Here is a 25,137-nt window from a genome sequence, read left to right on the forward strand (position 1 = left end):
AACCGGTATCTGATTTGGTCTTCCCTTGCTGTAATCTATGGTGTTGTGCTGTCCCCACCCCAGCACAGCCTGGGACTCCTGCTGCACGTTGACCACTTGCCCCGCTTTGCTGGGCAGGCGCTGAGTCTATGAGCTGCTTCCCAGCAGGAGGAAGGAAACCCAACAAGGTCGTATGGGAGAAACTGGTGGTGTTTGGTCACAAATGCTTTGCTGGTGAGGAGACAAGCTATCAAAACCTATGAGAAACCATTTCTGATCCACTTACTTGAATGGATTTACGTCTGATATAGAACATAGGAAGAAAGGGGATAGGTCAGACCTATACGGTTTTGTAATTTGCACAGATGTTCATAAAGAAAATTCAGATTTAAAACTGCCTGGAAGTAAGTATTCACTTAATTCTTACATATTTTCTACAAGAACAGTCACCTATTATTCTGATGCGGATAAAGGATTTCTACTACTAGAAACATACAGAGAACATTTTAGAATATGCTGTTTAGCAGAAACAATAGAAAAATGTATAATAATGATTTTTAAGTAAAAGAGGAGTCTTTATCCTCCAAAAAGACATACTGACAAATGGCAGCTTGAAGCCATTATATATGCATACTGTAATTGTAAGTTGCTAAAAACTTGGATCATTCTAGCAGTAGCAAACTGAATAACAAGACAGCCATGCAGCCAGGTACAAGTGAGTCTAGAAGAAAGGAGCAGTGGTAGTCACCATAATTCTCTGCCATTCAGTTCCCAGGCATTATTGCAGAAGATATTTTTACAGCAGTTAATATTCTTCACCATAGTAGAAGTCTTTCAAGTTTCACCTCTATAAATGAATCAAACTCAAGCCAGCTACACCATAGTTCTCAAACACCACACAGAAATATGAAAAGATGCCAGTTTTCAGAATAACAATGACAGTAAATTTCTTGTAAACCTTCTGAAAACAGTATAATTCATTTTAATTCGATTTAGCTATGCATGTGTGGGGAAGACAACTCTGAACAAAACAAGCAGTTCCAAACTATTCATGTTATAGAGTTTTAAAGCTTTTCAGTTTAGTCAGCATTCAGATAACATAATAACAAACCACAACAGCAAGTACAGGAGACTGCTCCATGTAATGGTTTGAACTAGAGTTTTTAATGGATACATATAAAAGAACAAACAAAATTAGTTTAATGATACCGTTTTTTCTTTATTCATGGTACTAATTTGCTCCCTTGAACTACTGGATACTGCTGAGCACAAATCTTCCAGTTTTAAACTTTGCCCAGATTTCAAGAGTCTTAAACAGAAAATCACACTGATTTGTGCTTGTACAGTATGTACTTGTATACATATTTACTGCATGCTTCCCAGATTAATAGGTCAGATAAACTTGCACAATGAATAGCTGCATTTGGTTTACGCCTAAAAATGGCTTTCAACCACTTAGTTTTTCTGTACTATTCTCATACCAAAATGTATGTGAATAAAGCAGGCAATGATCAGTATCAGATCAAAAAACAATTAAGGATGATCAGTACTCTGTCTGGGCTTTCCCAAAACCCCAACAACAGTCCACCAATATCTGAGAGGCATTATCCACAAGTATCGCCATCAGATTAATATAAAAGATTATACCTGTTAGTGACCTCCTCCTACTTCTAGTTGATTCACAGTCAAACGAACATGCTGTAAATTTTGACCAAGGCGTAAATGTGCAGTCATCTTTGCAGGGAACGAGGCACTCCTGTACAAGAGATGGCATAGCTCCAGCCCACCGCAAGCAGTCACCAACACTGGCGGAGTCATTGTGCTCTGAGAGGCATGTAACAGCTGAGAAGTAAAAGTACAGAAATCTTTATACTCTTATACATCCCGTATTATACTCTACGCAGTCAGCACTTGTGTTCTATGCGAGATTCTCTCTCCTGGATTAATAGAACAATGTTGATTTTAGGTCATTATTCATGCATCACTCAAATATGTGCTTGAAACTTCACAAAACCATGAAGACACATTCTTATTTGAGCCATGTGTTATCTAAAGGATGATATAAATTCAAAAGCTTCTCAGGAGGCAGTAATTTTAAGGGTGGGGCAATGGTTTTGACAATGATACATTGTACGAATGAACAAGAAAAGATATAATATTGTGGCTATGTGCCAGAAAACATAGTTGGTCAAGACCAGGATTCCCAAGCTTTGATGTACACAACACGCATGCAACTGAAACTGCAGTTTCCTAAATATTGTGCTATCCTTTGTGCTCTCCCACTCTGTGGCCATCTTAACCTTTGAATCTCTGGCATAAATGGAGATGTGTAAGAGGAAGGGCACAAGCATTCAGTCTGTGGCCATGATACAAAAGGACTGCAGCTACTGCACTTTACTAGAAGTCTGCTTTTACAGTGCATGACAGCTTGCTATGAGGATGGATGAATGAGAACTACTGAACGGATCCTTTAACAGGGGAAAAGAAAAAAAAAAAGAAAAAAAAACAAAACACAAACAAACAAATAGAAAAAAAAATAATAAAAGAAACCTGCTCTGCAGGTCTCAACTGAGGACAGGATCACTCTATTGAGCTCCATCCAACCTGAAATGCCATTGCACACAGGCAGAAGCAGAGCCCCTGTGCATATACTGAGATTTGTCTTCATGTACAGCACCATCAAGGCTGAAGCCCACATTCACATGCGATGCATTTCTCTAGTCCCCTGTCCAAAGCTTAGAGGTCTCTAAGACTGGGCCATGGCAATAGGAAACATGAGGCAGAGGGTTGGGCTAGGGCTCTGGTCTCTGAATTTGGATGTAGATGCCTCTGGGGCCAGGCAAGAATCAAACAAGGTTTGCAAGGGCATAGCCCAGGACTTAAGATGCATCGATTTGCCACCAGTTTTATTATAGCTCAATTCCCTTTGCCTTCAACACCCCTATCCTTTTTTTGGACTGTAATGATTAATTTTTCAGGGTGGATAATGGCACTGGATAGCCATGACAGAGGACAAAATTATTGTGTAAATCTGAGTCACAGGAAGCCTGTAATAAAACTTGCTAAAGTTTCAGTGAATTAATAAGTAATTATAATAAATAAAAATAGTCTGCACATCATGGAGTCTTTCATTTCATTAATAATAATTAATTCTCACAAAATCTCTAAGATTATAGGCTATTTATATCCTACTTTGTAGGTTAACAAAAGGAAAGATCATGACTTGATTAAAGTAATAAAGTCAGGGACAGAGGTAGGAACTGAATTTGGCCCCAAGAGTTTAGGCATCTCACGCACTTTGAGTTCAGGCAAGTCCACATATCATACCATAAGACAACAGAAGATGAAATAATTTAATCCAGATTTTATTATTTAACAAACTGTGATATTATTTTATGGAGATTCCTAAATAATTCAGGTTTTTGAGACAGCATATGTTTTTCCTTGCTGCCAGCAGTTAATGCAACTAGGACTGCATGAAGAAAAACGAAAATGAGAACTCTGTTTTCTTACAGTTAAAGGATTTACTGGGGTGTAACTTAGCAATGAGTACACCTGATTTTTGTTTTTTAACTACAGAACTGTATGGGAGCAAGGGATGGGTTGGCAACCATCTGGAAATAAAAAAAAAAAAAAAGGATTAGATTTCTAAGAAAAAAATCAGCATTTTGAAGAGCATGCAAAAGGTAAGCAATTGTTAAAAGTCTCTTTAGACACAAATGACAATAAATCAGCATATTAATAACTACCTCTAAATTGCTGATCCTCGCCTTTGACTTTCCATGCTTGTGACCCCTCCTAGCTCTCAACTCCGGCAGTCAGAAACTTGGACACATTCCCCTTCTCAGTTACGAGAGTGTAAGGCCAGAGGTCACCCTTCTGTATGGGAAAGCAGGGTAATTGCCCTCTTCAGGCAGGTTAAACAAGTAATAGAATCTGATGCCCAAGGTCTATGTAGCCTCATTGCCTTCAGCAAGGAACTAAAGATCTGGCAACACAAATATGTCCATGTGAAGTATGGCCAAGTATATGCAAACCATCCTCTCAGCATCACGACAGCCACTAGCGTCTGCAGGGAAACGAACAGTATCCTACACCACCAGCCCCATGAAGCAATTTTTGCAACTGCGTAATAAACCATCACGTTGCAATGTTTACTACTGTCTGACAGAAGACCACAATTCATTCCTGACATTTATTAATGGCAACACAAGTGATGGAACTTCTAAATATCAACGTTAAACTAGACACTCCATGCTGCAATGAGTTATTACCTAATAGCCCCATCTTCTGCACAAATGTGCTTAATTTTAAGCATACAAATAAGTCACTGAGATTGTTGAGCCTATTTTGATGCTAAAAGTGACGGACATATAAGGACATATAAGATCAGGGCAAATACTGGTGTAGAGGAAAGTTAAAATTACAAATAATATAGAGTATTATACATGTATAAGCATGGAGACATGACAGAGTTGAAAAGAAGAAAATACAACGGATAGTCTAGTAAGAGACCTAAGACTTAAAGGAGAGAAGGATCTCCTGTGAGGTGATTAGGGACAGGAAGGTGGTTGAAAATAGAGAATTGCTTCTTCTTGTAAGTGCTGATCCTGGTAACTCAACTTGGTCATTCCTGACAGAGCACCAAAACTCCCATGCCAGCAAGGAGAGAAGGCACTGGCCAAAGAGCAAGGAATCCAAGAAGCATTTTTTGATGCCTAAGACACTACCTAGAAAGCAAACATTTCGCTTTTCTGGACTTCTGCACTTATCACTGCCAGCAGTGTCATTATTAAGCTGGTAGGCCCAGATGAGCACCATCTTGGAAACCCAACCAAGCAGCTGCATCACTGCTGTTAGAGCAGGCACTTCTTGTTTCACACGCATAAATAAAATGCCAGCCATGAACATCCGGTACCCTTACATACCAAAAACTCAGGTTGCTTTGGATTTGCCTAAGCAGTACAGTGCATTTCAGTCATGCTAGGAGGCAATTAATTTCTACTCAAGAGACTGCTAACATCTTCAAAGACAATGCCAATGCATGACTTCTTCAGTTTGAGCTGAATTAGCTTTAAAAGCTTGAGCTTAATGGGCCTGATATTTATAGCATGTCAGTCATAAAAATGGCAGGATTTCTGGTACATGCTTACAGCGATGCTTCAGGTGAGCAGCATAAACTGCTAAAATAAATTAAATAATAAAACAAATGCCCCATTAAGGCATTTTAATGGATTGAAAAGGGCCAGACAGGAATCAGCAGAGCTGACAGATCGACTCCAGTGATTCATTCAGGAGCTCATCACCTCATTTCTGCCTGCTGTGAACTTATTTCTGAGTTATGTTAGCTTTAACACTTAAAAGAGAAATATTTTCAAATACAGGCACTTCTGGAAATAGAATGAGACAAATCTGTTTTCAGTGGACCTTCAGGAAAGTTAGTAAAATTATTCATCCTCCGTGATTTCAAACTACTGATTGGCTTGGCTCATGTGTGGTTTGTGTTGCATAAAAAGTATTTCCCTGTAATCCTCAGTTCTGTCACAGTGGTTTTTAATAAACTCATACCGCAAAGCCATTTCTGCTATGTCAACATCTCTTTTTTTAAAAAAAATGGGTACCACTGGAGAGCAAATGCAGTCCATTTGCAGCCCTATGCAGTGAGAAAAAAAAAAAAATCACATAGTAACAATAAATCCCTCCTAGACATAATGTGTGACTTCTACCATCTCTGCAGCATTTAGAATGGCCACAAACATATGAATAGAAACAGCGAATAACAGGACACCACCAGATAAAGGGATTCAAATTATAATATTGATTCCCATAAAGAGGGGAAATGCAGGATTTCCTTTTAAACTCCTGCTATTCTTTCTTATTACCACCAGTCCGTGCCACCAAACCGGAAATAATCACTTCGGGCCAAGCTGCAGGATGACAATGTAATGCAATTCTGTTGAATTGCACAAAACAATGGCTGGCACCCAAAAAAAAGTACATCTCTCATAACAACAGAAATAATATCATGCACTAAACTGAAAAGTAATCAGGTTTTAAATGCTAAAAGAGAATACCTCTTTTCTTTTCTTTTTTTTTTTTTCCAGGAAAGCACTGGAATTGTTTAACACAGTATGGATACACTCATTAGGGTGTCAAGAAAAGTTAACAATTAATATGAGCAATGAAAATAGCTGCAGATGCAACCTCTTTGCTTCAAGACATAAGTCAAGTGTTAAATGTACAGCCTGGGGAGGAAATTTCCCTTTCTACAGTTATGGAGTCCTGTCGGGACACGGAACAAGGACTGCTAACAGGATATTCAGTCTAACAGGATGACAGACTCTGCCTTCTGGTTTTATTTTGACACCCACAAGAGTATGTTTGTATGCACCATGTTAGCATATGACACGCAGAAGCATATGGAAGCTATATTATTTAACTACATTTATCTTAAATTAAAAGCAAACAGCAGACACTTCTATAAACTTTTATATGGTGAGATCAAATGTTTGCATGCTACCAAATTGCAGAGGCACTGAATGCATCCTTAGATGATGCTACATCACCACCAAATAAGTATGTCAGCATCAAAGTGGGGTAACTCAAGGGCTCTCAGGAGACACATGCCTGACTTAAGAGTACTACAGATGGTCCTAACAAAAGGAGTATATTGAGAAAGAAATATTATAGGCAGAGCATTGCATCCAATAAGGAAAGATAACACAAATATAGTTACTCTTAAGTAAAATTCCAACTACAGTCTTGGTAATTATATCCATTTACCAAAGTTATAATCAGTTCTCCTTTAAAAATTCATTTCAACAGTTTGCAAAGGGTAAAAAGCTGAAGAGTGAAAATATCAACTACAAAGCAATAAAATAATATCGTCCATGGCACTTTAATTTGGGAAACCTAAATTAGTGGTTTCTAAACTCTGGAATTAAATGTCATTAGAACATCTGAAAACAATGACTGATAATTCCAGGAAGGTACACTCAGGCCAAACACTAAAGCTATGCAGCAGTGTAAATCAAATAATTGGACTTAGCACAGGAATAACAGGATGACCTATGAGGTTAGACAAGAGGTCTAGTGCCCAAGAGGTGTAGACACAATGATATAATAACCTTCTCTGGCTTCAAACTCTAAAAATATGTGAGAAATCAAAGCCAGCATGAAAGGCAAAGGAATCCTTTGAATGTAGCTGTTCACCTTCTCATTGTTCAGAAAAATTCTCATTGTGTGTTGCTTAATTATTTTCATTACCCCTCAATGTAACAAGGTATCACTACTTATATATATGACTAATGATAAGTGAAAAAGGAGCTCAGATATAATGTTAGGAAAAAAAGAAGAAAATAACTCTAAGGATCCAGACTTGCTGACTATAAGTACAGTTCCGGCTCATGATGACCTCATTTATTTTCTGTATTGATGCTTCTTTATACTTAGAATCATAGAATCGTTTGGGTTGGAAGGGACCTTAAAGATCATCTTGTTTCAAACCCCCTGCCATGGGCACCTTCCACTAGAGCGTGTGCAACATTTATGTTACTCTTGGTACGTTAACATAACCCTTAGCTATAGGCGACCAGAAGCAGACATAATATAAGATATAAGATATGGCTCTGCTGACCCTCAGGTTTAAGACTAGGGTCCAGCTTCTATGAGGACATAAATACACATTTCATTTTATCACTGTGACAGCCCCTTTGGATGTAGCAGCACTCCCTGCAATTAAGTGTTTCCAAAGTCAGGACTAACAGAAGCCAAAACATAAAAATTAAAGGATAACCATTAAAATTAAATCTGAGGAAAAGAACAAATGATGCCAGGAATGACATAGCAGACACAAACCTAGGAAAAATACCAGAGTAAGAGCTGGAACAACTAGTTATGCAGCAGGGACACTGGCTCTAAGATCAGTTTCCCATTTCATAATTATTAATTATATTGACAGTAGTGCTAAAGGGCTAACAACGCCATTGAGCAAACACAGTACTGAATAAACACAGCCCCCACCAATGTGCTCTATAAACAAACAATAGGAATCTGAGATGATGTTGGGAAGCAATAAAGACGGTGAATATCAGCTGAAAAGATAAAGTAAAGCAACTTACATGATTTGCAAGAAAAGAGGTCAGAGAAAAATTGGGTAGAAAAGTTTGGTACAGAGCAGTAGCATGGAGAAAAGACTGTAACAAAGGAAAGGGGAGAAGTTTGGGATAAAATTAGAATGGAAATAAAAAGAAGCATGCAAAACTATGAAGATCCTTCTCAAGTTAAAGATCCGTGGTTTAGCTGCTCTTTGGGTTTGTTCCTCTGCAGCCTTCCCACAATAAGGCATGCACATGGGGAAAAAGATAGGTTAATCTAAGTACAGGAGGCTCAGAAAAAGAGGAGTCTTAGCTGCAGCTTTCTGGGGGCCAGCACGGTGAGAAGCAACCTCCAGCACAGCCAAAGCCATGCCTCTGCTGGGGAAGCCATTTGCATGTGTCTGACCCAACCACAGAACTCCCCCACAGCTCCATGCCACTGGCTTACACCAGAAAGGACAAAGCAGTCTGTACAAAACGTCTGCATACCAAAAGCACACATCCCTCCCACACTGCTCACTCTTCATGGCTCATGACTCTCAGCCAACATGAGCAAGCAACAGAAGAAAGCAGTTGATAGGGATTACATTCCAGGGCAATAAAATCAGTGCAGGCTGACCTCTGTCATATAATGCCTTAAATTGGACTCACCTCTGTTCCATTTTAAAGTAACCTCTTACGAGTACAATTTTTGATACTTATGGATGAGTTTATGGATTATTTGGTTTGGAATATATGACTAGAATCACTGTAAGAACTGAGCTGTACATGTCCATTTTGCCAAGCTATGTGACTTGATGTTTTAATTTTTCCTCATCTGTGAACCAAGACTGCCCACTGTTTAAGGAAAAGTAGAAGAGAAATACATTGCTGTAAAGCCCATGCCTCCTCCCACCCACACAGTGAATGCACAACACAAGATTGATCCATCAGTGTCTAGCACCATTTTCACTTTAATACATGCATTTTCTTATTGCAAATGGTTCACAGTCTGCCTGGTTAGAAAGACAAAATAATATGATTTTTTTAATGTTTCAAATTTACTTTGGCCAGAGAATAACTGCAATCTGAGCGCTCCTACAGTATGCAATCAGTCTAAGGAACCTTTCACAATTTTCCCCTTTTTCTTTCCCTAACATTATTATAGGTTTTGAATTGCTTTTACTTTCATTTTCTATAAAAAATAAAATCAAAGTGCATTAGATGATTAATGACAGAAATTATGCTTCTGCTCCTTTCAGAGAACATAACAAAATGCAAAAATATTCTTCCTTTCTTCCTCTTTCTGTGGCCCACAATTACTAAAATTACTTGAGTTCAATTTATTTGTAGCACCTATCATCAAGTTATATTTAAGATAAATTGTTTATTGCATAAGTTGAAAATAAAACTAAGACATCTTGTTATATACACACATATTGAGACCACAGTAAATAAAAAGAATCAAACATGCCAATAATACGAGAGAAAATGTAAACCAAACACAATAACTCAAGTAACTCAGTTCTAGTAACTCAAGTTCGAAAAGCACTTAGCTGATTAAGAAAGCACTGACTTCCTTTTGAAAGTTTTGCCTCAGTTATACATTCAATGGCATTTTTTATTGTTTTTTTTTTTTTTTTTGTTTGTTTTTTTTGGTGATAGCTGGACGAACTTAAAATCTCATGAAGCCTGCTTTATTCCAGCCAGGTACAGCTTTTGGTAGCACCCCATGGTCATCTTTCATGACAGCAGTAAAGAGCTCAACACTACGGTCAACTCACATGGCAAAACCAACCCTATGAAAGTCTCAGAAGACAGCCTTCTAAACTTGTCCAGACAAATGTCCGTTTCACTCTGTATTTTTTTGGCATTGAGTTTGATCAAAGTAATCACTTGTATTACCTTCAGATAACCAGGCATTCGAAAACATTGCATTATGTTGGGTTAGGAAAATACATTTGAAAACCTTGTGCTGGAAGGCAGGCACTCTGCCATTTCACTCCATCTATCGCTTTAGTGAAGCGCAGATACTAAACCTAGAATGTAACGCTAACACACTGGCATCTTTACAACTCCCACAACATTATATTTAAAACATTATGGTCCAAGATAACACCAAATGTTTTCAATCTACCCTTCCTCCTCACTTCCCTACTCCCCAGCTCTGGCTCTTCTCATTTAGGCTTTCAAAACTCTTCACTGCCCTTGGCTGATCAAGGACCCGCAACTAAACTACTGTGGATATATACATGCCCTTCAACAATTTTCAGCTCATCCTGATGAAAATCCTGATGAGCCTCCTGCTCTCAAATGACCTTTCACCTCTTGCCCCTGTTAATTCTGTTGTTAATACCCAAATCCTGTCCATGATCCAAAGCCCCAAGCAAGATGGCACAAATTAACCTGCTGTTTCATAGATCTCATTACAGAAAGGAGTTGTGCAGCAGCCTGTTGTCCATCAGTGTGGATTCATTCTCCAAAATTCATATTTGCTCACTACTTGGTCACATAGCTAACATCTAACAGAGAATGTTTGTCTGAAATTACTGCCCACACAATGTTATTTATAGCACTATACCTAAGATATGAAGATTTGGACTGGTATAAAATAAGATGAGCATGTGGTCCCCTCTATTTACTTGTATTTTTAAATAACCATGCTTTACCAGAATTCAGACCACAATGGCATTTTACAGCATACAGATTTGTCATCTTTATCAAAGTTCAAAACTGTAATTCAGAAAGTAGTAACATTGAAATTTGGAAACCTCCCATAACTTCCTATATTCCATTCATACAAACTGCTGTTCTATTTTTCTAAAGTACCAATGGATTCTGTAGATAAAGCGTTCCTGCATAAAACTTTCCACTTCAACTATCACTTCTCTAAAGTAAATGAACAGACAAGAATACTAAATACTTTGAGGTTTGAAGTCTGGCTACTCATCTCCAACCTAAAGCTGATAAAATAACTAAATCTACTTTGACCAAAGCTAATAAAAATGCATACTCGTATAATCCAGGTAATCTAAATTAAGTATCTTACAGCCATCATAAAATAGTCTACCTTGTGAGACAAAATAAAGACACCATACTTGAGACTGAAGGGTCAGCACAGTCTTAAGTACAGTAAAGTACCACTACTTAGATTAAAGGTGAGAGAGGCAGAAAAAGACTGAAAAATTTCCCATGAACAACCTTAAGAAATCAAATGTTTGAGGCCTTTCTGGAGATTCGCCCAATAGGAAACCCAAGTACTCAGATTAGAACCCAGTAAGAGCAAAGTCACACTCTGATGTGTGGGGGTCCCACACATATAATACATAAGGTATAAATTATACATACAGAAAGGCTTTTTATACTTCTTCCTGAACACTCCTAGTGTGCGGGGGAAAAGTGCTTTAAAGAAGCCCTACCTCAGAGCATCCTTTCTTTAGCAGGAAAAAGATAAAATCAAAAAAGAACAGCAAATTCCCCTCAAAAGACTAACAGTCCAAAGTACTGAAGGATATATTTCTGTATTGTGTGTATGAAAGACCCCGATTCATGTAAGTGTAAGAATTAGTATTACCCCTGGATCATGTTCAGTGAACATTTTTGTGTGAGCAAAGGAGTTCCAATAGGTTTGCCTCTTAAGAATAATAATTACATTCATCTTCCCTTATGTTTGCTGTTCAGACCGTTCTCACTGCTAGAACATTCCTTTTTACTCTTCTTTTGAAGATAACAGATCTAAAGGGACTATTTGCTTTCCCCTTCTAGTCTCTCAAACACAAGGTAGAAGATCAGAGAAGATGCAAAGGGTGGTATTTTACAGTATGTTATGTTTTTGTTATGATGATCTCTTCCTTTCTTACAGGCAGAAAAAGAAAAAAAGCAGCAACATTTCTTATGCAGCTTCTGTTACTCTTCCTAGGTTTGCAATAAATTCTTGTAATTGAGTGGAGATTATAAAGCCGATTGCATTCCTGCTGAAACAATGGGATAACTCACATTTATTTCAATAGGAAAACAACAGATCCTATTATATTTTCTTTTTAATATCTATGAATGAAGCATTTGTTTGCAAGTATTTGTTTCTAAAGCAATTACACAATCCAAACACCAATGGATCACTATAGGATCATTCATGTTTAACAGATACAATATTTGGACACAAAAAGTTCTCCATTGTGATTTCTTTACCACTGGTTCAGATTATATAATTTATGGTTTAAGTGAAGAAAAAAATCAAATTAAATAAAAGCAAGTTAATATAACAGAAAGTAATTGCATCAGACTTAGAAACACTTTCCACCCAGCTGGAAGATTATTAGTAGAATCATAGAATCTTAGTGGTTTTAGCTATTTTTCACATACTTCATTCTAGCTAACCCCAGAGTAGAGCTGACTGGGACACGGCACTACATTTTCTTGTAGTACAGTTTTTCCAGTATAAACCATTTTAATCTTCACTATAATAAATCACTAGTTTACTCTCATTTTATACTCCTTTTCACCTGTGAGGATTTGTTCATCTTTGCTGGACCTCAGAGCAGTTTCTCCCATGAAATTGCACTGTGTGTGAATCTCCTGTTGTAGAAGATTTTTGCCAACTGTCATCACACTTAAAGTGAGGAGCGCTTAAAGCAGGGGAAGGTCATCTTTGGAAAGTAACTGGAAATAAAACTCTACAGAGTGGTTTATGGATTTTTTTCTGACTTCTTAAAAAATATTCTTTAAAAAGAAAAAAAGAAATCAAGAAAACAAGAGTCCATGGAAATGAAGAGAGAGACAGTAACCTGATTTCTGTTCATATTTTGCCAGTGCCACAACAGTGGACACACCACTTATATATACTAACACTCCTATTTATCTTCAGCATGCCTCTCCTGGCTCATTTGAAAGTAGTTGGGCCACAAGTATGTATCATCAGCTTCCTCCTCCTGTAAGAGTAGGAATATCCTCCAAACCTCTGAGAAGTCCTCAATGTTCACACACAGTGTCACGACCTGTGCTGGTCCAGGAGCACATCAGTGGCTCAGACCTGAGGCTGCCTCAGGGACACACAGCCCTGAGGAACATAGTACCCTGTCTTCCTTGGAGAGAAAACAGACTAAGGCCAATTATGCCCAGCACAACCATTTCCCTTAAAGCCAAGTAAAAGTAATCAGAGAGTCTTCCAAAATTTCCCAAAGTGGTAATTACTTCTTTCATTCTGAGTAAGTCACTTAGGAAATAAAATTTAATGCAAAACTAACTCAATACTTTGAAAATCCGATAAAGATTCATGTCACATTTCTTTTTCAGAAGAGAGAACTGGTATTTGAAATTTTAAGTGTGTATTTCAAAGAAACAGTAAATAGCAGCTTTTTCATCAGAAGCCCAAAGGAAAAGGAACTATCCAGACAAATGTGCACTACTTGGGAAACTAACTCTTGCTGTTGCTGTAATGAAAGTATAAATATAGCACACCACAAATTCACAGCAATTTATTTCTATGAGCAAGTTTGACGTGGCACGGCCAAATAAACTAAGATTGTATGGCTATGCAGAACTTAGAGATTCTCTAAGATACTGCATTGGTTTTTTGCCTTTTCTTCAGAACTTTGTCTCAATTTCTCTTTAAACCTTTGTCTTGTCCTATTTGAAGACCTATGCTCCAGGGTTATATCTTATCAGTTAATTAACTTTTAGAATGGAAACATAGCAAAAATGACTATATAAACTTTTGTTCATATATATCAAAGCCAATGTCAACCAATGTGGTTCCTGTGTACTTAATACATGAGATTTATAATCATAGAATTTCATCTTCCATTTACAGCCTGAGGCAAAAGTAGGTCTTGCAAGAAAGATGTGGAAAGTGGAATGGTTTAGTAGAGCAATAACATTGCTCAACAGTTTGAATATTGGTCTAGCTACTAAACTTTATGCCATGAGGTTCTGGCAGTACATTATTAAATACCAAGACTTAATCCATGATTTTCACTTCCTCAGAATAATGCAAGATTCATTTCAGAAAAAAAAAAAAACCCAACCTGCAATGTATGTGGGATTTTTTCCCCAAAATCCCACAAACCCTTGAAGATAACACTATTCTTCAGTAGAATAAGGCAACACTAATGGGGAAGTATGGAGAGTGGGTGTGTAATGTATCAGTCCTTCTGAAAAAGGAGGACTGATACATTACACGCCCACTGTAAATTAATGAACAATTTAGCAGCAAAGTATTAGAAGCCATGAAAACCAGGCTGTACAAGGTCACTACCAACAAGGAATAAAGAAGAAACCAATTAGGCTGGAAAGTTTGAATCAACAAATAAGAAAAAGAAGGATCCTTGGAGGCAACTTTGATTTTTATTTCACTGGCTCTTCACCCAACATCAGCAGATCTCATTGATGTGCATTAAAAAAAAAAAAAAAAAAAAAACAGGAAGAAAGCCAATGTTTGAAAATCATTTTGAATTCACACAGTTTAAAATCACAATAAAAGACCCAGCAGTAAAAAGGATGAAATACAGAGAAAGAATAAAAACTGAATGGTAATCGGAACCTGAGAGGATGATGCAAGAGCTGGGAGAACGCAGCAGCCTCTCGCTTAACTCCAGGAATGCCTCTTCCCCCATGTGAGGATCAGGCCCTTGGGCTTCTAACTCCTGTCATTTCAGAAAAGCCGTGGGATCTGTCACTGAGATATACATACATATATACATGTATATATATATACATGTATATATATATATATATATGTTACAATTTACCACCATCCCTGTTTTTTTAATTTATTTTTTTTAGTGCAGGGTTAAATCTATATAGGTTTGTTGAGAGTCTCTCGAGGAAGTTTGACTAAGAACAGTTTTAAAAAGTCAAGAAAACTTCTTATCATTTAGTTTCAATGAAATGCAAGAGAACATACTGTAGATTAAGATCACCATATCAGTACTTTTGATTTACTCACATTTTCAACGTGAAGACAGGCAATTCCCATATATAACTTTATTCCAAAGCTGTGACCTTGACTTTTACTGAAAGTTCAATTGCAGGGATATTGTTTTTGAGGGAAGATGAAGGAAGAAAGGATTTCTCACAGATAAGATAATGAACTGTCAAATGCATCTTATGAAATACTACTCTTTCAAATAGATGCTCTGGTTTAACACGGGTTGACAGTAGCTTCAAAAATTATGACTAGATCATTATGTAGCACACTGACTACAAAGCTTGAATTACTTGTTTGTTTATTTCATAAAGCATTAGGTATATGAACCAAAGGCATCCCCACAGCCTTCCATGCAGGGATCAAAAGTAACAGAATAATACTAAATTAAATACAACACATGGAAGGTGGATGATTGGAATTTGTCAAAACGTAAAGAAAAAAGCATTGAAATGTACTATTAGTAAAGTCACTGGTGACACCAAGACAAAAAAACACAAGTTGTTCTCTACTTGAAAATAATAAAGGAACACACAAAATGGCTATTTTAATTATTAACCCACTGTCCTAAGTACTCATACAACTGTAAAAATAGAGTGAAGCTTAAAACAAACACCCCAAACCACAAAATTCTCTCCAGGGTGTGATGAGAAACATGTGCCCATATACACACAGAAAAGAATCTTTTTTTTGGTTTTTTTTTCAACTTTGTAGCAAGGTTTTTTTTTCATAAAAAGACAAAAAGATGAGCTGCCAATACTGATATGTCTGCTGTCAATAAATGAGAAGTCCTGATAAGACTACAAGGTTTTTCACTACAGTAAACACGGAAGAAAAGGTGACATTCATATGAAGCTTTGCACAGGTTCTTGTATTCTATGTTGTCCAATATAACAGAAGCCCATTTCACAGTGCTATATAAAATTATTCTAGAAAAAAATAAGTGTACAAGACAGTAGGGACATGGGTTAGATTTAAGTTAAAAGACATAAAATTGACAGTCCTCTTCCAGCAAAAGAATGAGCAAAGATTGTGAAAAAGTGAGCAAATGCTTAACTCTCTGTTTCAAATGCTTACCTACCTTTCCATCAGATATGTTTAAAATTAAGCTTAATATGCTTTCCATTATAATTACAGTAGGATTCTTCAGTAACAAGCCCGAACAAACATGTTATATGTAATCACCTTCCAAAATCAAATTATCCTTTATCAACACAAAATCTGCTAAACCTACAAAAACACTGAATAAATAGCAAACAACAGTCATCTGCTACCAACATTAACCCATTCTTTTCAGAGTAACTTACATAAGGAAATAAAAAATGGGACCTGATTTTTCTCCCCCACAAGACAGCTGTACTTTGTCCCAGTACTGCCAGAGGCAGTGTTTGATGATGCATCCATCACTCTCCTGAGCCATGACGGCTGCTTCATCATCTTTACATTATACTTCAGCTAAGATAACTGAGGTTTTGCAATAAGGCTATATTGCAAAACTATATAACAACCAACTAAGCATTAAAAAATAGACTGCAAATGTTTACACAGTTATAGCATTAACATATAGTTTTGACTGAAAGCCTGCTGTAGACCATATTTAACAATTCATGTGACTGGTACAGTAACATAAAGGTGTAGAGCTCTTCTGGAAGGACATGCAAATGATGGTGATATGTTTTATCTTGTCTACAATGTATAGACCTTTTCAGTCTTTGGGCTAATCTATAGAGAATGACTGACCGACTGAGTGCTCAGTTGATGATTAAAAGGGAAAGGAACATAGATGCTATGCTGCAAAAAGGACCTCAAACGAGGTGAGCTCAAGAGCAAGCAGGAGGACACAATTCACACCACTCCATCTGGTGCTTTAGGAACACAGAATGGCCCAGAAAGTATAATTAATTCCTAGAGTGACTCGTGAATTTAGTAAAGTTGGTCTGTCGGGGTGAGCACAGAGTAAACACTACTTAGATAGACTGTAAGCCATGAGGAGGAACTACCATCAAGGTGGAAGGCAGGCTGAAAGAGAATGACCGTTACATTCCACGGCTAAAACAGCTGGACAGGCAGGTAGACTAATACATTCACATGAATATATTTGCATTAAAGCTAAGTAAGGTGTCATGGAAGGCTGGGCTGGTAGGGAAAAGTTAATTGAAGAAAGGTGCAGTTCAGAAAAAAGATCAATGCCAAAGCCAAAGCCCTTCTATTCAATCCAATTGGATATCCAATTCTATCCAATCCAGAAGGATTCCTTGACACAATCCTTGACACACTTGTGAGGTGTGCTGATGCCAACTTTACCAAGTTTAACCATGTTAAGTGCAAGGTCCTACACCTGGGTCAGAGCAATCCCAGGCACAGCTACAGGCTGGGCAGAGAAGAGATTCAGAGCAGTCCTGCGGAGAAGGACTTGGGGGTGCTGGTCAATGAGAAAATGAACATGAGCCAGCAGTGTGTGCTTGCAGCCCAGAAAGCCAACCGTACTGGGGAGGGACTCTTCATTAGGGACTGTAGTGATAGGACAAGGAGTAAATGGGTTAAAACTTAAAGAGGTGAAGTTTAGATTGGATATAAGGAGGAAATTCTTTCCTGTTAGGGTGGTGAGGCACTGGAATGGGTTGCCCAAGGAAGCTGCGAATGCTCCATCCCTAGCGGTGTTCAAGGCCAGGCTGGACAGAGCCTTGGGTGACATGGTTTAGTGTGAGGTGTCCCTGCCCATGGCAGGGGGGTTGGAACTAGGTGATCTGAAGGTCCTTTCCAACCCTAACTATTCTATGATTCTATGAGGGGAACAGGTACAACCACGGTAGGGATAAGCCAGATCAGCTAAGCTCGGTCAAAAGCTATTCACTGACCTCAAACAAACAAACAACAGCAACATAAAAAAAGGTGGAAACTAGGTCAGCTGAGGATTAGCAGAAGACTGCAGCACATGCATGCAAAAAGCCAAATTGAGCAATGTGCATTACAAGCAACAAAGGATCCTTCTGCAAACGTGGTAAAAAACAGACACTCTCCACCCCACCTCCCCATAAACTTGCCTAAGCTTGCATCACCTGTTATTGAGTGGATCAGGTGCGATCACAGAGGTGTTACAGTGAGCAGTTAAAAACAGGTCAAGATCTCAGGCCTGTCAGTCCTCTTTCAGGGAAACAGCTGTCAAGGATAAGCAGCTATTTTGAAATTGTCTGTCCCAGTGAATCCTGGCTTTAGCAGACTTACAGAAACCAACCTAGATTTGTCAGAAATTAGCATCTTTGAGACCTCATGGAAGAAGTGAACTTGCCAGCAAACACTGTGCCTATCCTTATAACAGCTCTATATATTTATATTTTTAATTTAAGATGATGGATATGGGAACAAAGGGCCATCAGCTTATTTTTGATTTGCACAAAAAATACTGGAAGAAATAATTATCCATCAGAGAACAGTAACTACCACAGATAATAAAATGAAACAAACAAACAAGCAAATAAAAAAAAAAAACCAACAACAACAGAAAAAAAAGTTAAAAGACTCAACTTTATTTCTGTAATAGCTTGATGGACACAGAAAGAAAAGGAAGAATGGTAGCCTCATTTTAGAATAGCTTGTTTCCTTCAGGACAAAAAATTCTGAAAATGCTCAGCACTATGAATCCAAAATGACATCCAAATGACTGTCTCAATAATTAAATTATAGTGCATCAAAAAGCACATGCCTTCAGCTGTTTGATTCGTGCGTGTGCGTTCTAACCATGAGTAACTCGGTAAGTAAAGACTGGGTGGAGTTGCCATAAAAATATATAGTATGCTTAGTACTAAAGAAAATCTCTGAAACAGAATAGAGCCTTTTGCTTTATGATTATCTCTGGACCTGATTCACCGCTGTTTTATTACTGACTTCTGTTATTGTATCTGAATACAATTTGATTTTATGAGATCTTAAATATTACCTTTATAAACATTTCATGGGATGTTGACTCTCTTATCTGCAAATTGCTTATTTGCTTATTGTATCTGTTCATTGATGCCATTGCAATAGCTTATTTTTGCATTAACTTCTTTGTTGAGTCTAGTTTATCTTCTGAGAAAATCCTGGGATAGAATTTTTAATAAGAAACCCTTACAAAAAGAGATACAAGTGTAACTAGTAAAGACATTTTCCCTTGCAGTGTTCAGTTTGCAGTATAATTCAATCAGGGAGATTATGCCAGTAACTATGAGACTTCAAGAAAGTACTTTGTTTATTATTTAATCAAGATGATTTGAGAAACCCAGAAAGGTTTTTAAATAGCAGGCTAGATTCTGTACACACCTCCTGAAATTCTACCAGAGTTTCGGACTTTTGCTCAATAAATGCTGTCCATAAATCATTTCTTTTGCTTCTACTATTCTTACCATGCAAACTCAACACCAATAAAAACCTGTAGCTCCATTAATTCAACATATTAACTTGTCTTCAAGTAATGGAAGAAGAAGATGACTGCATTGGGAGAAAATATAACAGGATCGCTGGGCTCGCCCAATCCTACTTGACAGGTTAGCTAATTGATAGTTAACTTGCATACCCATCACTTCTACTGTAAACCTGAGAGTTTGCATTCCACAAAGCCCATACTCAAATTTTACTGAAAGAAAGCCTGAGAATTAAGTGTATTTAACTTCTGGAAACACAATAGATTATTTTTTTTCACTTACAGTAAATATTTAATACTTGCAAAACCATAGGACCAACTACAAATTCCTAGTACATTATTATTGCTAGTTCATTATTATTAACTTTGCCCCTTGGAAACACCAGCTCTCAGGGTCAAATGAAATGCCATAATCCTTCTAAATTTCTTTCATGGTTACTTTCAATATTTACATTTACCTGTGAAAATCATCTCACTAGGGAAGACAGGAATCTTTCAAAGTCTTCAGATAAGGCAGTTTAAGCAGAGACATATTTTGCCCTGTTTCTCATCAAAATGCTTAAAATTGGAAAGTTCATGCTTTCATACCTGATTTGCAGAGTATTTATTTTTAAATAAGTTTTAAAAAAGGCAAGATGCATGATCTAAAACCAAAAATTAATAAAAAGCAGCCATCTTCCTATAAATGCTACAATTAATCATTACGTTGAACAGATAGAAAGCAATCCATCTCGTCATACCATACAGCTGATGTAGCTTTTCCTTTCATACACCACAGAAGTTAATTATTATGAGCAGATGTGCTTAGATTACATGAAAATTTATACTCCATGAAACTAGGCACTAAAGATATCATTTATTTTAAAGCACAAATGTTTTGAAGTTTGCTCACATGCAACTTCGCCAATAACATGGGTGCTGGTGAAAAACAAAACCCATCCATCTTGCAGGCAGTGATTTTTATGTGCTCCACTAACCAATCATTTCAAAGCAATACTGAAAAAGCACTGCTGGTCATAGCAACTTCTCACAAACATGGTGCGTCTGACTCGCCTGTCATGGTTTAAGTCCTGGTAGTAACTCAGAATCACACAGCCGCTTGCTCACTCCTCCCTCTTATTCCTCTCCCTGCTTCAATGGGTTGAGATAAGAGCAGTCCAGTAACTAAGGTGTAACACAAAACCACTGCTACCACCAGTAATAATAATGGTAAGGGAAATAACAAGGGAAGAGAATACAACCACTCACCACCTGCCAGCCGATACCCAGCCCGACCCAAGCAGTGATCTGGGCCTTCCAGGTAACTGCCCCCAGTTTATATACTGGGCATGACGTGCTGTGGTATGGAATACCACTTTGGTTAGTTTGGGTCAAGTGTCCTGCCTCTACTTCCTTCCGGCTCCCCCTCCTCCCTGGCAGAGCATGAGACTCAGAAAGTCCTTGGTTAGACCAAACATTTGAGCAGTAACTAAAAACATCGGCGTTATCAGCGCTGTTCCCAGCCTGAAAGTCAAACACACAGCACTGCACCAGCTACTGAGAAGGAGAAAAGTGGCTGCTACTGCTGAACCCAGGACATCTGCCCCATCAAATTTCCCAGTGTGCCCCAAATGAAAACTGCCATGACCACATCACATTCTCTGGGGGTTTAAAATGCAATAGAAGAGCTAAATCCCTCAAAATCTCCCGAGTTCATGTCTGTACATAGCTGCTCAGTTCTGCCAATTAATTTCTGCTTAATTTTCTCACATATCTTTAATAAGTACCTATTATTAAGATGCCCTTCCAGAGCATGAGTTAAAAAATAAGCCAGTAGCAAAGGGTTGTGGGCAGAAAGGGCAGAGGCTGTGGAAGCCCATATATTCCAACTACACAGCAGTGGTTGGGAGTGCTGCCCTCTCACGTTATACATCCCCTAAGGATGTGCTGATCTACTTCACCCTGAATTAAACAAATGCTGAAGTAGATGGCCTTTGACAAGCCTATTACATTTTAATAGGCCAGTTATATTCCCTCATACTGCGTACCACTAGTTCAGGCATTTCCTCTGCCTACACAAAGACCAAGACAAAAACAAAGATACAGAAAGTTAATATCCAAAAGACAGTAGAAGAGAGAGAACTTCAAGAAATTTCAATCACCTTGGGGCATGTATCAAAGAAAACAAATACACGATTGCAGCACTGAAACTTCAGTGAACTGTCAAGAAGAAACAATAGTACTGATCCGAATTGACCAGAAATGCCCTAAAAAGTAACATTTGCTACAAGGCTCCACATCCAAGATCCAAATTTGACATGACAAAATACTCTTCTTCAGGAAAACTGCCAAATATCAGAATATATTATTCCAAACTTTCTTTATTTCACAAAGCTAATATCAGCAATCCTTTAATAAATGATGCACGCACTAGGCAAAACCAGTGGCTGCCACGAAAAGAATTGACTTTAGAAAAATCTTTGTTAGAAAGTGACATTTTTTTCATTACTATCTATTGCCATTGGAGTATAGAGACGGCTTTTTCTCATGCAGTAATTTTATTCCACTGGAATTCCAATTTTTTGGATGAAGTTTCTCTTGATTTATTATAATATAAAAAAGACGGAATCTTCTCCCAAGTCTTTTGAGAAGCAAATCAATGACAATACTGTTAACAAAAGGGGAGAAGGGGTGTTTCCAACAGGAAAACTGCTCAGAAGTATTACTGCTGGAATCATCAGACTGCTTTAGAAAGTGCTAAACACACTACTCAGTATTTTTAATATTTCTGAACATATTTAGAAATGGTGCCAGCAGAAAAAACACCACTTGTCACATAAAGCAAATGTAATATTGATCAGTTCACACTTACCTGATGTATTCTTGCAAGTGCAAGCGCAACTGCTTCATAAGTATCCCTATCACTTCCAGTTACTCTGCTGTCACTTTAGTGCACCCATTTGAAAGTAAGATGCTGGGAAATTTGAAAGATAGTTTCAGCCAAGGTTATTAATTTATTTTTTAACTAAATCTCATGTCTAACACCTCTACCACAGATATAAAGCTATTGGAGAAACATTAACATAGAAATTCAGATTCAATGAACATGACATCAGGATTCCTTTGCACCTTTGTGGCATGTCACATTTAACAAATCTTCAGTGCCTGAGGATTTATAGTAAGCCACACAGATAAGCTCTGCCATTTACGATGCTAATATTCATGTTGAGTATTAGTGCTTAATTATTCAAAGAAACGGGACTCTGTAATTTCCAATAAGAAGTGCTTTCTAACTAGTGCAGAATAAGGGAAAATGCAAACCACAACTTTTAGCAAGCACCTTCGAACAAAATTCCCCAGGCAGTCCAAACCTTTGCAGTCTTACAATGAACAGTATCTGCTACAAATCAAACTCTGCATTCCCCTCAACACCTCCCTTTTTCCTTTATCAATATTTGGTTTTGTTTATTTGTTGGGGTGGTTCTGATGGTGTGTTTTGGTGTTTTTTTCTTTCTTTTTGGTTTGGTTTGTTTGGCTTTGTTTGTTTTTGTGTTGGCTGTTTGGGGGTTTTGGGGGGTTTTGGTTTCTTTTTTTTTGGGGGGGGGAGGGGAGGGTGGTGTATTCAAACAACCAACAATACTTTCATTGATTTAAGCAGAACCAGCATTTCAACCTAGAATTGTTCATTTCTTCAGCTAGGTAAAATAAATATCACACTAAGTCCCTTTGATACTACTGTACTGGAAGAATAATCAACCAGTCTTTATCCTTCCAGTTAATGAGTGGAATTTCTCACAAGCTTATATTCCACTTGACTGAGATCATTATGGACAAAGTAGAGGTTATTCTTGTAAAGACCGAGAGAATAACGTCTCTAGTGTTTTCCCAACAACTAATAGTACAAAAGCTTTTTAATAAACTTGCTTACTTTTTTGGTCATGCTTCAAGGTTTCCCATTTTATAGTGTCTATTCGAAGTCCTCCTAAGGCCATTTTCCAGAGAACCTGGATCTTATCCTGCTCAGCTCAGATGAATTTTTTAACAATTTCCCTATGAACCACAGTGGCTATGGCACAAATTATCTTTGGAGTTGTAAACAGCACAACCGTGACAAGGAGGAAATTAAAATTTCATAAAAGCAAAAGTAGATCTAAATCAGTACTGGATGGGACTGCTTGCAACACAGAGGTGAACAAGGGACAAGAAAGTTTTATATAAAATAGCAAAAATAAAAGGAGACCAAATGGGACTCAAATGTCTTAAAAACAAAGGATGACTCAATTAAATTGAAAATCAAGAAGAAACTAAAGTAGCTTACTCTCTGCAGGAGAGGTATGCCTGACACTGACAGAGGTGACAAGATTAGGAAGAACATTGAAAAAATCAGATATTATTATAGGTAGTTACAGTGACAGTTACATAAGCTTGTATAAAATATTAAGGATTATAAACTCATATTTCAGGTTCTAAGTCAACAAAACACAGCGTTTTAGAATGAAATGGCTTCTGCATTTCTGATAAGAAGCACACAAGGCTGTATGATCAGGTCTATTTACAACCCACCTGTAGTCATAGAAAAAAAATCTGTTACAGAATCATATAATCAACTAGGTTGAAAAAGACCATTACAATCATCAAATCAACCCTTATCCCAGGACCGCCAAGTCCACCACTAACCCGTGTCACTGTGGGCCTCATCTACACGGTTTTTGAACACTTGCAAGGATGGTGATTCCACCACTTCCCTGGGCAGCCTGTCCCAATGTCTGACTACAATTCTGGTGAAGAAATTCTTCCTAATATCCAGTCTAAACCTCCCCTGGCACAACCTGAGGCCATTACTTCTTGTCCTATCACTTGTTACTGGGAGATCACCTCCATAGTTCATAGCATCCTCTACACAAACCATAAAGCATGACTGCCCAGGTCTCCTGGTTCACATAATGAAAATTTCTCAAGATTTGTATGAAAAATCCAAATCAACTGTTCATAGCCAGCATTTTAAACCACTGAAAGCTGGTTGTAAAACTAAGTCATAATTGGAAGGGCCTTTCTCCAGTTTAAGGGAGAGATTGCTCTTCATTATGTCTCTCATTATGTCTTTCATCCTCCTGAGTAAGTCTCAGCACAGTTTGGTTCTTCTTGGGCCTCTTTCATCTACTATACTCTGTTTAATGACAATCCATCATTTAAAAAAGGATCCCAAAAATGACTTTCACCAACGACAGTTGCTTAGATCATACAGACTACACATAGATGAAAGAAATCTTAGGAGGACCAAAGAGAGCCGAACTTAATCAGAGGGATGAAAGACAGAATGAAAATCTATCTACCCTTACATTTAAAAAGGAGTTTCCTTCAGATAAGATGACCTCGACATCTCTCTGTACCTGTTAAATATGGTGTGAGCACTGTCAGATCATTTGGGACTTTTATGATTTAGATGCTCTAGCAATTCCTGTAAATTGTACACATCTGGATGGTGCTGTCTTTGACTTTGAGGTGATTGGGCCATTTCCTATTGATCTAAAAACATCTTTCCCCCCTTCTTTCTAATCAAGGCAAAAATACATAGCCTGGAAAGCTTTGATGTTCCTCTGCCGTACTTCTCATTATTTTGATCTTTTAACAATCCCTCTATCGGTACATGCGTGTAATATACATCTTCAGTGTTCATGCCTTCTGGCTTCAAAAGACTTTTCTACTTGATCAAGACGTTTTATCCCCAGAAAACAAAAGCTGTGTGTGGTACTCAGCTACTGATATTTGGGGTTTTTTATAAG

At 37.7% G+C, this 25,137-nt stretch overlaps 1 protein-coding gene across 6 annotated transcripts in view; it reads right to left on the minus strand.

Annotated features, from left to right (window-relative positions):
- Nucleotides 1–25,137, minus strand: part of THSD7B (thrombospondin type 1 domain containing 7B) — a 340,543-nt gene that overhangs the window by 110,616 nt on the left and 204,790 nt on the right. For all 6 annotated transcript variants that reach the window (XM_065671287.1, XM_065671292.1, XM_065671289.1 and 3 more), the window contains exon 14: nt 1,627–1,821. In XM_065671287.1, coding sequence (XP_065527359.1) covers nt 1,627–1,821 — 195 coding nt within the window. The remainder of the gene's footprint in view (nt 1–1,626; nt 1,822–25,137) is intronic.

The sequence above is a fragment of the Lathamus discolor genome, chromosome 3 (assembly GCF_037157495.1).
Source record: "Lathamus discolor isolate bLatDis1 chromosome 3, bLatDis1.hap1, whole genome shotgun sequence".
Lineage (NCBI taxonomy): Eukaryota > Metazoa > Chordata > Aves > Psittaciformes > Psittacidae > Lathamus > Lathamus discolor.